Source organism: Nanorana parkeri, unplaced genomic scaffold (genome assembly GCF_000935625.1).
Source record: "Nanorana parkeri isolate BGI_ZX_2015 unplaced genomic scaffold, ASM93562v1 scaffold418, whole genome shotgun sequence".
Classification (NCBI taxonomy): Eukaryota; Metazoa; Chordata; class Amphibia; order Anura; family Dicroglossidae; genus Nanorana; species Nanorana parkeri.
In genome coordinates this window covers 803,543-820,025 of record NW_017306686.1, presented here as the reverse complement: position 1 = coordinate 820,025, position 16,483 = coordinate 803,543, and the positions used below count along the sequence as shown (strand labels likewise).

The 16,483-nt window shown below is 42.2% G+C and overlaps 1 protein-coding gene across 1 annotated transcript in view; it reads right to left on the bottom strand.

Annotated features, from left to right (window-relative positions):
- Positions 1-1,181: 1,181 nt before the first annotated feature.
- PTGFR (prostaglandin F receptor) overlaps positions 1,182-16,483 on the bottom strand; it is a 26,782-nt gene continuing 11,480 nt past the window's right edge. The window contains exons 2-3 of the mRNA XM_018559868.1: positions 14,264-15,109; positions 1,182-1,833 (exon numbers count right to left, since the gene is read on the bottom strand). Of these exons, the coding sequence (XP_018415370.1) occupies positions 1,492-1,833; positions 14,264-15,058 (1,137 nt within the window). The 5' untranslated portion in view covers positions 15,059-15,109 and the 3' untranslated portion in view covers positions 1,182-1,491. The remainder of the gene's footprint in view (positions 1,834-14,263; positions 15,110-16,483) is intronic.

Here is a 16,483-nt window from a genome sequence, read left to right as displayed (position 1 = left end):
GGGGGGGGGGGGGCAGATAAAAAAAATTCCTCTTTAAAAATGAACTCCAGGAATATTTTTTTTATCAACCATTGCTACCAAAGTCCTGCAAGGGTTTAAGTGCTCATTTATGTCTAGGTAAAAAAAAATAACAGAATTATATTCACCCAAAGCTCCAAGCCAGCCAGCTGTTACAGCGCTCCCTCCAGCCTGTCTCCTCCTACTCTGCAGCATTGCAATGTTCCTCAGCGCCCTCACGTCATTACACAGTATCGAACATGATGATTATCAGGACCTTAGACTGCTGCAGCGAAGGGGGAGAGAGGCTGGAAGGACCGGTTCCTAAGATCGGGTGAGTACAGTATAGCTTTTTTTTTTAACCTAGACAAAATGAGGAGGTAGCCCATGTGCAAGGGTTAATACATTTTTTCCCTGGAGTCCTTCTTTAATGACTGATAAAATATACTCGATTAAATTAACAGAAAGTCTGTTGGTTTTAGTCAGTCAGATCTGACCCATGGTCTTGCACTTTGAGACGGGAGCATCAAATTACAGTCCTGGTGCAGCACTACTATGCAGGAAGCAGAGTCCACGTATATAATAAGCAAATATGTCAGTTTACCTGTACACATTTATTTACAAACTGTACACAGAAACAAGATCTTTAAAAATATTAACACACCTTGATACGATAATTTACATGAAGCTGTTCACATTCACATACTGTATATATAGAAAAACAAACTTGTTTAAAGACTATAGTTTCCCTTTAAACTGGTCTTAAACAATTGCTATTTTCAGCTGTCTTTGACTCGGAGTAAGAGTTTACTCCCATTGGTTTCTATTTTGATATGCATTAATGAAATCTGCTCAAGACCTCAGCTGATAAAGGAGTTTAATATTTATTAGCAGTCCGAGAGTATGCCAAGCTTATTCTGGGTCTGTTCGCTAAGTCTTTCGGAATTCAAAAAACACTCGGTAAGGAATTACAGATCCTTCATAAATTCCAGTATTCACAAATCTTTGTCCTTCAATGTGGGATTTCCAACTGCTACTAAAACCCTTGGCAAGAAAGAAGGCAAAGGGTAAGTCGTCCAGCCAAGATGGAAGATCTTTGGTGCAGATATACTCTACATACAATCTGCTGAAGGGCAGTCGTAGAATAGACACAGGCTATCGGTTATATTTGACATTTCACCCTTTTAGACTTCTGATTGGACAAACGGTGATGTCCATCATTCTAGAAGTTATGTACTAGGAGTAACTGTCACATGACCCGTTTTAGGATATTACATTTTTGACTTACAGTACTGTAAGGCAAATAAACCAACTAGTTATTTAGTACTGATGTGCTCTTGTCTATCTCTGATGAGATATCACTCTAGCCTACTTGGCTTCATTCAATAGACCCATGTGATTGGCAATCATTGAACCATCGCCTTACTGGTCGTATTAATAGCACTTTATGCACTACCAGCTAACAGCAGAATCAGAGTGCCTCTTAAAAATGGCTTATTTTGTTTCAATGAGTTCACATTTTTGTTCTGTATCAGATTTTTTGGAGTTGCTGAATGTGTTTGTTCGCGTGCAACTTGGAGAGTCCGATATGGTGGCGACTTTCAGAGAGTTCTTGATGGAGCTGAATTCCCAAGCGTGTAAACTAATGACTTCCATCCCGCAGCAGCGGCGGGCAATCCTGAAAAGTTTTCTGAGGACTGTCTTCCGCAACAGGATGTACACCCACGGGTCAAGTATTTGATTCCACGTGGCCATTCGTAGGGCAAAAAGAATGATCGCGTTAGTCTCTTGGGATTGGGAACCATATCTCTTTAATCCAATGTTGGCCATGGTGAACTAAGAGAAAAAAACAAACATGAAAATGTAAAGTAAGTTTCAGTATCATTGCAGAATATAAAAAAGCACAATGTAAAGAATCCCTTTAGGAGCAGCATGACCTACAAACACACAGGTCAACTACATATTTAGGTGTGCACCAAAACTATGATTTGTCAAAGGTTTGTAAACTCGTTAAATCTGCATCTGCTTTTAATAGCCAGGTAGGTTTGAGAATATATCTGGTTTCATACCCTCCTATATGTATTGGCTACTTGACATAAACATGGTTTAATGGACTCAATAGTCATAGTTACATAGTATTTGAGGTTGAATAAAGACACAGGTCCATCAAGTTCAACCTTTGTGTGTCTGTGTGGGATTGTGCATGTGTATGTGCGTAAAGGAGTCCCGGTGTGATCTAGTTTTTAAGAGTACCTGTACCCCTGTATGTTACAGTCTCTGAGGAAGGTATCTAAATGCTTTTTGAATGATTCAATACTCTCTGATGATACCACTGCTTGTGAATGCCCTGATGAAGGGAGTATCTGTTCCCCAGAAATATGATGGTTTCCTTTCTACTGATTACTTAATATAACATCACATTGGACTCTTTGACAATTGGCGTAGTGCTCTTTTTTTTTTTTTTACATTTACCTTTTATTGTTATTTTACAAGTTCAACATGCTTACATCAATTCGATTTTACCATATTCCATAACAATTTGTATCTAAAATACTTCATACACACATTATTTACAATTCATCTGTCTTGAGGTAAGCCAAAAAAATTTAAAATAGGAAGGAACGGAGAGAAAGAGAAAAAAAAAGACAGGAAAAACAGGAATGGGTAAGAGAGGGAAGGAAAATGTAAAAAGAAAAAAAAAAATAAGAACATTGGAAAGGGTTCTTAATCTCTTCACTTCTATGATTTCATTATTTTCCAGTATTTTCAAGCATTCAACTAGTTTCATAGTCCTTATGTTAATTTATGTATTTGATTATCTCTAACAGGGGGGTAGAGGCGACATTGACATTTGACTATTGGCGTAGTGCTCTTACTGCTTCCTGTATGGTTGAACTTAGAAGTCAAAAAACACATCACGCAGGTGCATCCAAAAAACATAGACTTATACAGTACACCACTTTGGCGGTGCTAGTTAGGTGCTCCGCTGAATCATATAGGTGCTCAAGTACCAGCATTTCCCTCATAGACCTCCTATCCTATTTGGACAGGAAATCTTTTAGTAAATACCCCCTTTAAATTTCAATCATCAGTGCATGTTTGCCTATGTAAAAATGCATGCAATAACATGGCTGGAGGATGTCCAGCATCATCTAGCTCTTCCCATTTCAGTCTGGCAGTCCTTGGGATTTCCATTGGATTTCAGTTCTTTCAATCATGGAGGCCCAGCATCACATGTGGGTGTTACTATACAACCTGTTTAGGAACATCCACTCCTCCAGACTGCAGTCTGCCCATCAAGATATTTTAATATTTCCATAACTCTTTCCAAGAGCCAGCCCACTGCTTGCATCATTAAAATATTAATTTGCAAAAATCACCTCCAAATCCCTAAGCACTACAATTTTATTTGCATCATCATTGTATTTGCTTCCAGAACCAGGTCATCCACAAGACAACCCAGGCAGGAGCCTAGGGCCGGGTGGATGTCCATGGGACCAGCTATACCCGTCATGTTCCTGCAGTAAACCAGGGGGATAGTGCAATTGGTCAAAGCCGTACACCGGCCTGTTTTTTTTCCCAAGGAAGGATACACTTGTTGGCAGTTGGTGTCCGATGAAGCCATTCTATACAGACAATGCAAATGGGGCAGATTCTCTGTGCCTATTGCAATCTTTTGAATGGAGGAGGAAGGACCAAAGCTACTACTTTGCTTAGGGCGCCGTGCTGCCTTAATCCATCTTTGTTGGCTGCAATAGGCGACAACACACGCTTTCTACTTTGCCGCTGAGCACAAAAATGTCCTTCGAGCAATCAATGTCAAACACATACAGTAGCTCTAAATGCAAGAAATCCCATTCACTCCTATTTTTTAATTTATAACTAAGAAGAAGCACTCTCCTGAGACCAGCAGAACAGTGTTAATTATCCCCTGGCTGTCACCATTGTTACCAGTGGCCATAAATCTGGGTTATTCACTAAGCTGTGGCCAACGATGCTGTATATAAGTGTTCTATGACATAATTCATATCAGGGCATAAAACATATCGAGACTGTTCCATTAGAGAAATTAAAGTTTTGTAAAATGTTTGACTCAAAGATGATCGTAAAAGAAACACAATATCCATAAACCTGAATCATTTATGCGTGATCATCCTCTCCTTCCAGCGTTTAAAAGGCAACAAGTGAAAGAAAGCAGTGCGCTAATAATGTTACCCAGCAAGCATTGCAACTGGGAGAAAGTCAGAAAGTTTGCTAAATTTACCTTTAAGGGTAATTCCACTTTCCCAGGTGAATCTGGAAAAATTGAATTACCCCCTCCAATCTGGCCATCTCCCCCCTCGCTATACTTACCTTTGGGGAACGCTACTTCCTCTCTGCTGGTGCCAGTGTACTATCCATACTCTGTACACGACAACGCAGCCCTGTGCTCTGTATTTTGAATTTAGCTTGTAACTGGCGAGCATTCAGCTGATTGTGCTGACCAATGGGAAGCGCTTTTCCCCGTGCTAAGAAATGCTTCTCATTGGTCAGCACAGTCAGCTGCTGTACAGATAGTACACCGGCAATAGCGGAGGTGAAGGAGAATTTGGCCAAAGGTAAGTATAGTAGGGGGGGAGAAGGGGGCCAAATTGGAAGGGGTAATTCCATTTTCTCAAATCCGCCTGGGAAAGTGGAATTACCCTTTAAAGCGACTCACCTCTCCCATTGTATATGTTGCCGATCTCCACTATAGTGAAGATGAGCGGGTGCTTAAAGAATCTTCCAACTCCCAGAAGTGTTAAATTCCTGGTCCCCCGCTGAGTGTGTCCTGTAATGATGGAGGGATTGTTGGAAGGAACCACAGCACGCAGTGGAACGGAGGACCAGGAAATCGATAGAATTTATTGCAGGCTGTGGGAGAAGTGAGTATTTATTGTTTCCTTTGCATGGGGCCCTAATGTTTACAAATGCATTTTAGGGACACAGTCTACAACAAAATGCCCTGCCTAAGGGTCAACATACATGAAACAATCTGACAGTAAAATCAACTTTAGATTTAGAATATAAGGACCTACCTACTCTATCCAATCAATTTGAATCCAATCAGGCAGGCCCTTGCACTACATAGTTGTTAATAGATAATATTGTACAATCTATCATGTTGTAACATGGCGGTGAGCCTGAGAGCAGATAGAATGTGCCACCTATTATCTTTTTTTTAGGCAGAAGACCTTGTCGATTCACCCCCTTCATTGTTGGTTTCCCTTTGTTACTAAGGGCCTGACTTCCCTGACTCCTGAGCTAAGCCCCATCCACATGTGTTCACACTGTCCAATGAGAGTACCATGACTTCTCTGACTTCTAAACTAAGCCCCTCCCACCTGTTTCACTGTCCAATTAAAGTAACTTGATTTAGATACATTCAGAAAAGGGGGAGGTCAGTTCATGTTTCTTTATGAACATTTATTTGGGGATTATTTTGTGGCTATTTGGGTATACAAATAGTATGGGGAACTTGTATATTTTATATAAATGTTTTTTGTATTTTTGAGTACTTTATGTAAAACAACACTTTATTAAACTCAGGGATGAATTTTTGCCATTTAGAACCACTATTTGATTACATTTATTTCTTGTTACATTTTATACTGTTATAGAATCAGTTATATGTCATTTTAGATTCATTAATTCTCCAGCGGAAAATGTTATTTGTTACTCAGACTATTTGATTAATTTGTTATTTTGCGTGATGTCAACGCTTTTGAATTGAATTATCATTGGAATAACAATTTCTGGTTCAGAGCGAAATATCTCTATTCATGTTACAACTATAAATTGGTTATAGCGAGATTTTTATAATGACAACTCATCAGTTTATTTGTAGTTTTTGCACTAGAACTTAAAATTCTTAAGGCAATATATCTATCTATCTATCTATCTATCTATCTATCTATCTATCTATCTATCTATCTATCTATCTATCTATCTACACTGAGTGGCCAGTTTATTATGACCACCTGACGTTTGTAGGCAAATTAGCTATAATTTGGCGCTGAAGTTGCTAGAGGGCCAGACCATTATAAATAGGGAAGCAGGTTGTTTACCACGACAGTAGAAGTGATTTGTTTTCTGAAGATACAGGTAAACAACGCAATTTAACAGCCTTTGAACATGGGATGATTGTTAGCACGAGCCATGGAGCGAGTATCAGCAAAACAGCAGAATTCGTAAAATGTTCAAGAGGGGCTCATTGTTAAAGTGTTTAAAGACTGGACTGTCAGCTGAAAATCTAGGTCGGAACGTGCGAATTGTGGCCGTCAGCGACTAGTCAATGTTAGGGCAGAACGGAGAGTGGCAAGACTGGTACAAGACAACAGAAGGGCAACAGTGCAGTGTCAGATTCCTCGCATCACCTTTCAACATCTCGTGGAGTCACGAGGCAGCCCAACGAAGTCATCTCGTGGAGTCAACTCGTGGCCCAACGAAGTACTGATGTTTCTCTCTGTATGCTGTATACATACAAGCAATGTCCTCCTAAGCATGTAAAACTTAATTCAGCACTCCTCAAGATCTCAGTGCTTTATCTAAACACATAACCAACATCCCTAACCTATTGCACGCAATTGGGGCCCTGGGGTAGAGAAGGTTTCTGGAGGAGAGAGATGCCGCTAAAAGCTAAGTACCAGGCAGGGAGATGTGTAAGGGCTCTCCATCTCCCTGTCCAGCTTTTAGCAAACTGGGAAGATGATACCAATCATCTTTAACATTATGACCAATAATATTGAATAGGCCCCCCTTTTGCCACAAAAACAGCCCTGACTCGTCAAGGCATGGTCTCTGACGGTATGCTGTGGTATCTGGTACCAAGTCCTCAGTAGCAGATCTTTTAAGCCCTCTTGTGCGGTGGGGCCTCCATGGATCTGACTTGTTTTTCCAGCACATCCCACAGATGCTCGATTAGATTGAGATCTGGAAAATTTGACAGCCAAGTCAACACCTCAAACACGTTGTGTTCCTCAAAGCATACTTGGACCAGTTTTGGAGTGTGACAGGGTGCATTATCCTGCTGAAAGAGACCACTGCCATCAGCAAATACCGTTTTCAAAGATGGGTGTACTTGGTCAGCAACAACGTTTAGGTGGGTGGTATGTGTCAAAGTAACTTCCACAAAAATGGTAGGACCCAAGGTTTCCCAGCAGAACATTGCCCAAACCATCACACTGCCTCCACCGGCTTGTCTTGTTCTCATAGAGCATCCTGGTGCCATCTCGTCCCCAGGTAAGTGACACACACGCACCCGGCCATCCACATGATGTTAAAGAAAACGTGATTCATGAGACCAGGCCACCTTCTTCCATTGCTCCGTGGTCCAGTTCTGATGCTCACATGCCCATTGAAGGCACTTTTGGTGGTAGACACGTATCAGCATGGGCACCCTGACTGGCCTACGGCTACACAGGCCCATGCACAACAAACTGCAACGCACTGTGTGTTCAGACACCTTTCTATCAGAACCACTTAACTTTTTCAGCAATTTGAGCTACAGTAGCTCTTCTATTCTATTGGATCAGAATACACATGCCAGCCAATGCTCCCCGCGTGCAACAATGAGCCGTAGCTGCCCATGGCCCTTTCACCAGTTCACTGGTTTTTCTTCCATGGTCCACTTTTGGTAGGTCCTGACCACTGCAGACCGGGAACATCCCACAAGAGCTGCAGTTTTGGAGTTGCTCTGACCCAGTTGTGTATCCGTCAAAATTTGGTCCTTGTCAGAGTCGCTCAAATCCTTACACTTGCCCATTTTTTCAGCTTCCAACACATCAACTTCAGGGACAAAATGTTCACTTGCTGCCTAATATATCCCCCCCACTTCCAAGTGTCATTGTAACCAGATAATCAATGTTATTCACTTCACCTCTCAGTGGTCATAATGTTATAGCTGATTGGTGATGTTTACACAACGCTGGAATGAAGCACCTTTTTCTCCACTTCAAGCATAGCTGCACATTTCAATAAAGGTTTAACATATTTGTTCTCTGTTTTACTGTTCATTGCAAGAAGCTTTGGCTGTTACTTTGGCCGGCAGCCGAACATCACAAGAAGTATACTGTATTTGCAATACTGTGTAAGAGAATGAAAGGGTTTTAGACTGATACAGGAGCATAATTATGTATCATGGGGCCCCATAGCAAGATTTTGATGGGGCCCTCTGGCTAAATCGCTCTGGAGCAGATGGCAGTGTCAACTGTGACAATACTGTCATTGATCTTAATATAATATATGCCTAAATCAAGGACAGGCAGCAGGAGAGCTGTCTGCATAGTCAGGGCACATACACTTCTTTGGATAAAAGATCTAGTAGCAATAATAGTAATAACAATATTCACATAAATAATAATAATGAGGTTTGTAGTTTCAATGCAGCTAGAGTGCCAAGGTTGCCTACCCCTGAGCTAAGAGCTCATGCACACAGCCACAAGATGGTTGTACTGTGTACATTCAAGTGTATATCTCCTCCCAGAACTCACAGCCAGCCAGTGTAAATCCAATGACAGACTGACAGGCGCTATGACTATACGCATATATTACGTTAATCCAAGCAGTAACTGCGTACAGGGAAGTATGCACTGCCCCTAATACAGACTATCTGCAAATAGCCGCAGCGTCTGTCAGCCTGTCATTGGATTTGTACGGGCTGCCCGGCTGCGGCTGTTGACTGTAGCTTTGACTCCCAGGAGGAGAATTATGGCCAAATATAGGATGTATGGCCCTTTTGGGGCCATGTGCATGAGCCCTAAGACAGATAAGCAAATGTTTTTTACAGCGCAGAGGGGGATCTGTGACTTAGGGCCCGCTCCCACCAGACACCCGATTCTGGCCGGAACGCACTGGATCGCATTGCAGCCGGCTCAGTTTGTTGTGGGGTGGGAGGGGGCGTAGCAATCCAATGAAGTGAATGGCACCGTAGCCAAGCAATCCAATGAAATGACTGGCTATGGTGTCATTCACTTCACGCCCCCTTCCACCCCACAACAAAGTGAGTGGGCCGCAATGCAATCCAGTGTGTTCCGGCCAGAATCGGGCCGGAACGCACTGAGGATGGTGTGAACGAGGCCTTAGGGTCTGGAGGTCTGACTTCAGGCCTTCTATACTGGAAACTTCACAGTTTAACTGCCTCCTTAATGGGGCCCCCTCCTACCCCAGGCAACATAGCAGTCGTGTGGGCTGCTATGACCCTTGTTACGTCACTGAGCTGATATGTAGGAGTTAAACACATTCAAGTTACATTCTTGGGAATCCATGCAATCAATACTTCCTGAGCCACTGGAATGTGTCTCCTGCGCTAATTATTGTAAACTACAACATGCAATTTGTCCTGAGAGATGTATAATCTCCCTAATGTACACTAAGCTTATACTACAGTGCTGACAAGCACAGCCTAATGGTAATGACAAGTTTCCTGGTGCATGCAATGTTTTATGTAACATATAGGCTTCAATGGCTGCCAATATAGGTTACAAAGGGTGCCATATATATATAAGGGTCTGTTCACACTGCAATGCACTGCGTATGCACATTGCAACCCATTTTGAATGGTATTGCAATGCACATACACATTGCATCTACACTGCAGCTTCAGCGCACCACAACATATGACTTGCATTGTGGTGGAAGTAATAGAGCAGGAAAGTTGGGGAGTTTTTCATAATCAATTGGCTTCAGCTACGAGGGGGCTGTAATGCAACATAATGTTGCAGTGTATGCATTATTGCAATGCAATATAATTTGAGAAATTCTAGACAAGTAAAATCATTCAGCAAGCTAGTCAGCTTATCATAGAAATTTAACCAATTAGGGTTCCATTGGGTGGCACAGTACTGTCAGTCTAACTTTGTGAACATACTTACAGGAGGGAAGAGGACTAGAATAACCATTATAATGCTTCTTCATTGTCTAATATTCAATCAGAGGGCAGGTCCTTGACCAAGCAATACTGCGTATAGCTGAGCCCCTGGCAGATTAACCCAGTGCAGATATGTCATCTGTTTTGCCCAAGAAAGATCTTCAGGTATGTTCAGGCAGTTTAGACATTGTCCACAAGCACTCACAATCATCATGTTTCCAAACAGCTCCAACTCTCTCAGCTCAGCTTCCCTGATTTTCCTGTCCAGTACAAGATCACAAGGGACAGAGCAGTCTCCAGCAGCTGTCCATCTACTAGCTTGGAGGAGGTAGGAGGGGGAGCAGGGAACACGGGAGTGACTTGCCTTGCTGTGTCATCAAGTGATTTAATGAGTATTTAAAATATCTTAAAAACCTCTTGACTTTAATGTCACTTTAAGCAGTTCTGACAACAGTTTTGTTACATATAAAATATTGAAACCATGCGAGTAAAATGTGACTACTGTTTGCACCCTGGCGGTATTATAATGCACATGTAAATGTGGAGAAAAATATAAATAAAAGCATATAATAATAATTTAAAGCCAATTACAAACTAAATACTATCTCTACATGGATTATGCACAATGCAACTTTCAAACTTCAAGATCTTCTGCAATAGTGGCCCTTTCAAATATTTTCAACACATTTTAATCTTTGGCTAATGTACTGTGCATTCTGTCTCTGACCGCATTTCATCCTGTCCTCGCAGAACGAATTCCTCTGTGCCGGCGCGGCTCCCAGCAGGACTCCACTATTAGACAGCTAAAGCGTCACTCACGGATACAATTTTCTGTTTGATCTCCACTATCTGACACATTTAAAAACATGGTTAGGATGATAGTTTGTAAACGTTCTGCCTGGAGCTAATCTCCCATCATCCTTTGCATCACAAAATGGCTCAATGTTTGCTGATAACCCAAGCTATTCTGGACAATGAAATCCCCAGCATGTGGTATCACTAATATTGACACATATACTATATATATATATATATATATACACATACACACACACACACACAGTAGGGCTGCACCGATACTAGTATCCGTATCTGTGTCGATATCAAGTATTTGGGCCAGCACTCGTACTTGCCCAAATGCTCCGATGCTTACCCCCAAAAAAGTTGCATACACTTTTTTTCTAACGCAGTTACCATGTGTTATAATGCGCTATAGGTGCACTGCAATGCATGTCCTTTGGCAAGGTGCCATTAAGAATAAATGGCATGGGTTTTTTTTGCACGTTGCAGTAGCGGAATAGTGTGCACCCGGGCCTCATACAACCACCACATCTGAGAACATCAACATATTACACTTTTTGCTCTTGTGTTCCGATACACATCATTGTTCTCCAAGTGTATAAATTGAAGAGCGTATTATGTTAGCAGGAATTTTAAACATGTACAGAGTGCCCCCGGCCAAACAAATAAGCAGTTCAACATAAATAGGATATTTTCATAGATAATTATCTGACCACTCGTTGAATTCCAGATTGCCTAAGAGAGAGAGGTGGGAGTTGTTTAGTACGCCTGCAGAGGGTGTGATGTGCAAACCCTCAGCGGAGTATAAAGATTTTCTTATCCTCCCAGCTTTTAAACTTATTCATTGCTTTACACAAACGTAACTGTGTTCCAGTTGTCAGCACACCAAACCTGGTCACGCCTGGAAAAGTTGGAGTGTTTTACAAGACAAGCAGTCCAAACAAACAGATCTCCTGCTCAAATAATTTGGTGAGAGGAGAAAATAGATTTTTCAGAGCAACCTAATGAAAAGAAAACGCCTTAGAGGAGGTTCCCATAGACATAGCTCCCCTATGGAGCTATAGGTGTAAGATGGACCATGATGGGTTCAGTCCAAATCCGAACGTTGGTTTTAGTTAAGTATAGAAAGCAGAAAGGGGTGGGGTGGGATGGGATGGTCAGATGGTGGAGAAGGAGTGTGGACAAGGCTGGACAGCAAAGGATAGGTAGGGAGCCATTTTGTGGTGGATAAGCAAGACAAGTAATTCCCACTTACCCTCCCATTAGAAATAGGGGCGGTTTCTGTTAGTTGCCACCAATGTAGCACCAGCAGGAGGGATGTATGGGTTGTAGTTAGAGTTGGGGTAAGTACCAGCTCATCTGGGTAGCCGAGTGATGCATTTCCATTGGCTAATGCTGTGTTTCTTTTAGGTGTCTTTATAGGAGGGATGGGTCCCTGATGATCAAGGTACGGCTCTCCACAGAAGGAAAAGGGATGGAATTATTGGAGGTGGAGATGGTGGGGCTAAAGGGACTGAATAGCTTCAGTAGCCGGGAGGAGTATTGAGGAGCATTTATGGGCATACCCAATGGTTAGCCTATGGTTGGAACGATGTTATGGTGTCATGATACACCCTTTCATAAGAGTAGGTGGTGTTTGGCACTCATCGGGGACCTTATATAGCACTTATTTTTCAGAACAGATTTAATACATTGCATTTTATTATATAGGGTTATTTGGAATGGTTTAGGTCAGGGGTAGGCAAACTCCAACCATCCAGGTGTGGTACAACTACAAATCCCATGAGGCACTGCAAGACTCTGACAGCCACAGTAATGATACCCAGAGTCAGGGGTATGTTGGCATTTGTAGTTTCACCACAGCTAGAGGGCCAGGGTTTGCCTACCCCTGGTTTAGTGTCATTCTAGTAATGTTCTGTTATTGTACATTGCTGTGGCCATGCACTTCCAATTTCAATAAACTTGTTCAGTTTAATGCTTGTGTCAGTATTGAAGGTGGGGAGAGAAGGGTACTTTGGGCTTGCACCCAGTCATGAAAGACTGCTAATGTTTCCTAGTCCTGGCAATTTAAATTTGTGTCTTAATTAATGATGACACACAGCTGGGAGGACTTTTCCTGACAATAAATGGGCATACAAATTTGGGTAATGCCGGGCAAACCAACCATCAGTGTCTTTAAACGTTCTGGCAACCCTTCAGCTGAACTCTGGAAAGTTATTGAAATAATCACCAATGATTGCAGTAATGTGTGTATGCAGCACTCTCTTCATTTTTTTTTCAACTAAGCTTTGACTGCATTACAAAAACAACTATAGTATGTATTCTATTACAATGCTGATATTATAACAGGATGGTATATGCTTAGACTTTACAACTCCTTGCAATCCCCTGTAATGCAGCAATCAGACTGGGGGAGGGTACGGTAGTATTTGGAGCCAATCAGGTGTCCTGCATTTACATGTGCTAACAAGGAGCTTGCTGAAAGCAGAAGAGAAATTGTTTTTTTGGGGTTTTGCTTTAAGCCATTAGGCAACTTGGAATTTTCTGTTCCTCATAACATCGCCTATAAAGTCCCCTAGCATGCACAGAAAAGCAGATGTGCAAAGGATTGTTTTTTAAGCACATACAGTATATCCAGCCTCTACCTTGTTGGAAATGCTGCAGCATATACTAATGTACTTTTATGTCTTTTGAGCACTAGAAGGCGCTGTAGTGCAATGTTAATCTGAATGTTTACCTATCTATGATATACAGGAAGATCTATCTATCTATCTATCTATCTATCTATCTATCTATCTATCTATCTATCTATCTATCTATATACATATGTTTCTCTCTGTATGCTGTATACAAAAAGCTAAGTACCAGGCAGGGAGATGTGTAAGGGCTCTCCATCTCCCTGTCCAGCTCCCTGTCCAGCTTTTAGCAAACTGGGAAGCTCTGGCCAGCGTCCTGCCCAGCTTCTGGCAACCAATATCCCTGGTTGCCAGGCGCTCAGCGAGATGCCAGCAAGGGCACAGCTACCTGCCCGGTTTCTTATCAACCTGTGATGCGCTGGCCAGAAAGGGGGAGGCAGGCACACTGCAAACATTGTGCCGCAGAGCGGCCATTCCACTTTGCCTGAAGCTCCCCCACATGATCCAAAGAGATACCGCCTGCCGAGCCTCAGACTGCCTCATTAAAGGAACGGCCGTGCGTAAACACTTTCGAAGAAACCAGTACCCAGGAGGTATTACTTACCTCCCATTAAAAAAATACTAGTTCCCTGCCATGCTGATCCAATAGCATCAATATCATCTGAGTCATCAAGAAGAAATACATTTACAGATTACAAGCTCTGATTTTACTCTTACTTTCATGATTTTCACACTCAGTTTGTCAATGACTCAAAAATGCCAGGCAACTATTATTTTCAAAAGGAGACCAGCAATGGCATCCTCCATATTCCATTCACTACAGGTTGGCTTTAAGAAAAAAAAAGTCTGGCAAACAGAAAACGAGTTACATGTTTAGCTTATTGACAGGACAGACAACGCCATAAGTACACAAAAACGTTTCCTGATGTTCATGAGAGCTTACCAAGAAAGGAGCCCAGCAAATACAAGAGACACACATGATGGCCAGGAGCTGGATTATCATCTCTATATGGTGTGATCTGCCTTGTCTGTGCTGCTGGCTTTTCATCCTGGATCTCAGTAACGTTATTCCAGTGATAGCATTGCATAGGAATGAGATGGCCAGAGACAAGAGCCCCAGAAATGAGAACAGCAGAAGATGAAACTGATCCAACCAGTTTTCGATCTGCTCCGTCTTTAGAAAGCACCACGTCTTGGTGGCCTGGATGTGATAAGATCTTAAAGTCAATATTGGCAGCAAAGCCACCAGGATGGCAAACAGCCAAACGAAAGTCAAAATGATTTTGGCGTGCCTTGACGTCATGGTGGTTGAATGAAAAATTGGCTCCGTGACTCCGATGCACCGTTCCACTGCCATGACGCTCCCAAGCAACAGCGGACATAGTCCAAAGAACACCATGCACATGCCAAAGATACTGCAGAGAACATTGGCGTGGTCGAGTTTCGACCAGTTCCTATCTGATGCATAGACGTACACAGCTATGGTTCCATTAATGAGGTGGCCAAAGAGGTCCGTGATGACCAAGCCACTGGCAAACAACAAGAACGAGGCCTTAGACTTTTTCCTAAATCTTTGGTAGGCTTTCAAGAGTATTGCTATGGCGAGGCTGTTCGATGTAATTCCCACAGTCATGAAAACGATGGAAAAGAACACTGATATCTTTTGTTGAGTGAGATGTGTGGTATTGGATGGGAACGTGGGTCCGCCATACGGAGGGGGGGTCCAGCTGTTGTTCATTGTTGGATGTGTAGAGGCTAAATTTAAATCATCTCCACTGTACAAGGCAACCTGCAAAGATTAAATAAGTAGATTTAAATATTGGAAAGGATGCATACAGATTTTTATATCAAGTGCATGAATAACCCCCTACCCCAAAATGCTGCAGGCCATACCCCAAGGTAGCTCAATTACTCATAGCTATCGCCACACCATGAATCTTTTGCATGTTATGTGGTCAATTAATTAAAGTGTGTGTAAAGCCCAAGAAAAAACTTATTTACTCCCTCCTGGTCTGTTACTATACCATTTAAAGTGTTTGATCATTACAAAAAATACCTGTGAACCTTGCCAGAAATCCAGTGACCTTGTAACTTCCTGTAGTGAGCTTGCAACGCACTGCTGCACTAAAATCCCAAGCAGTATTATTTGCCCAGTTCACCTCTGTGAACTTCAGAACATCTACCCCTTATGTTATGGAGGGAGTGGGATGTGTTCTGTACTCCTAACACACTTCCTATCCTAGGGTGATAATGCTGCTCCTCCATAGATACAGTACAGTGGCTGAGCGTTGCCACCCTAAGACTGGACGTATGTTACTGGCAGGATCACCAGGTTAAAAGAAAGGAAAAAGGCTAAAAAAGCAAAGTAATACAGCCACCACATCCAACTATGGTAAACTATGTTCTTGGTTTATTTAGATACACTTTAAGCCACAAGAATTATTTTATCTGTGTTCATTGTTTTATTACAGGACAATTGTCTCACCAAAACATTCATACCAATATACTGCATGGGTCTCATTAAATAATTGTTTAACTTCTGGAAGCCACCAGCGCTTAAACAAAAAAAATGTAGTGGACTAAGCCTATGATTGGGTGAAACGTGTCAGCGAGGCAGACCTTGGGTGGGACACAGTGATGCCATCTTATCTGCAAAAAACTGTTCCAGCATTACCCGGAGTACAGGTATAAGTGTTTGTGAGTTCAGAGCAAGAACATACTCTCATTGGCAGGCACCCCCTGCTGAGTCATGGAGGAGCGGTGTGTGAGTGTTTTGTGCTTTCTTTTAGAAGCCACCATTTTTTATCTGCTCTTCTCAATATTAGTGATGAGCTCAGGTTTGCAACAAACCTTGTCCATAACTGAGCTCCTCCAAACCCAGAAGGAACATGGGGGTCACCTGCCCAATCAGCTGTATGTAACATCACTGACCTTGTATGGCCACATGGCGATATTGGGTCAATGTCACTGACCAAATATATCTATGTGGCCATATAAGGTCAACAATGTCACAGGTGTCATGACTGCAAGGTATGTATGAATTTGGGAAGGGGGAGGCTAAGTTAGCACAAGAGAGGAGAGCAAAAAGCATACATGCACTGTAGTTAAAACAACTCCAGTTAAAAATGTTATTAACCTTTGCAGTGGGGCTGACCCCCCCCCC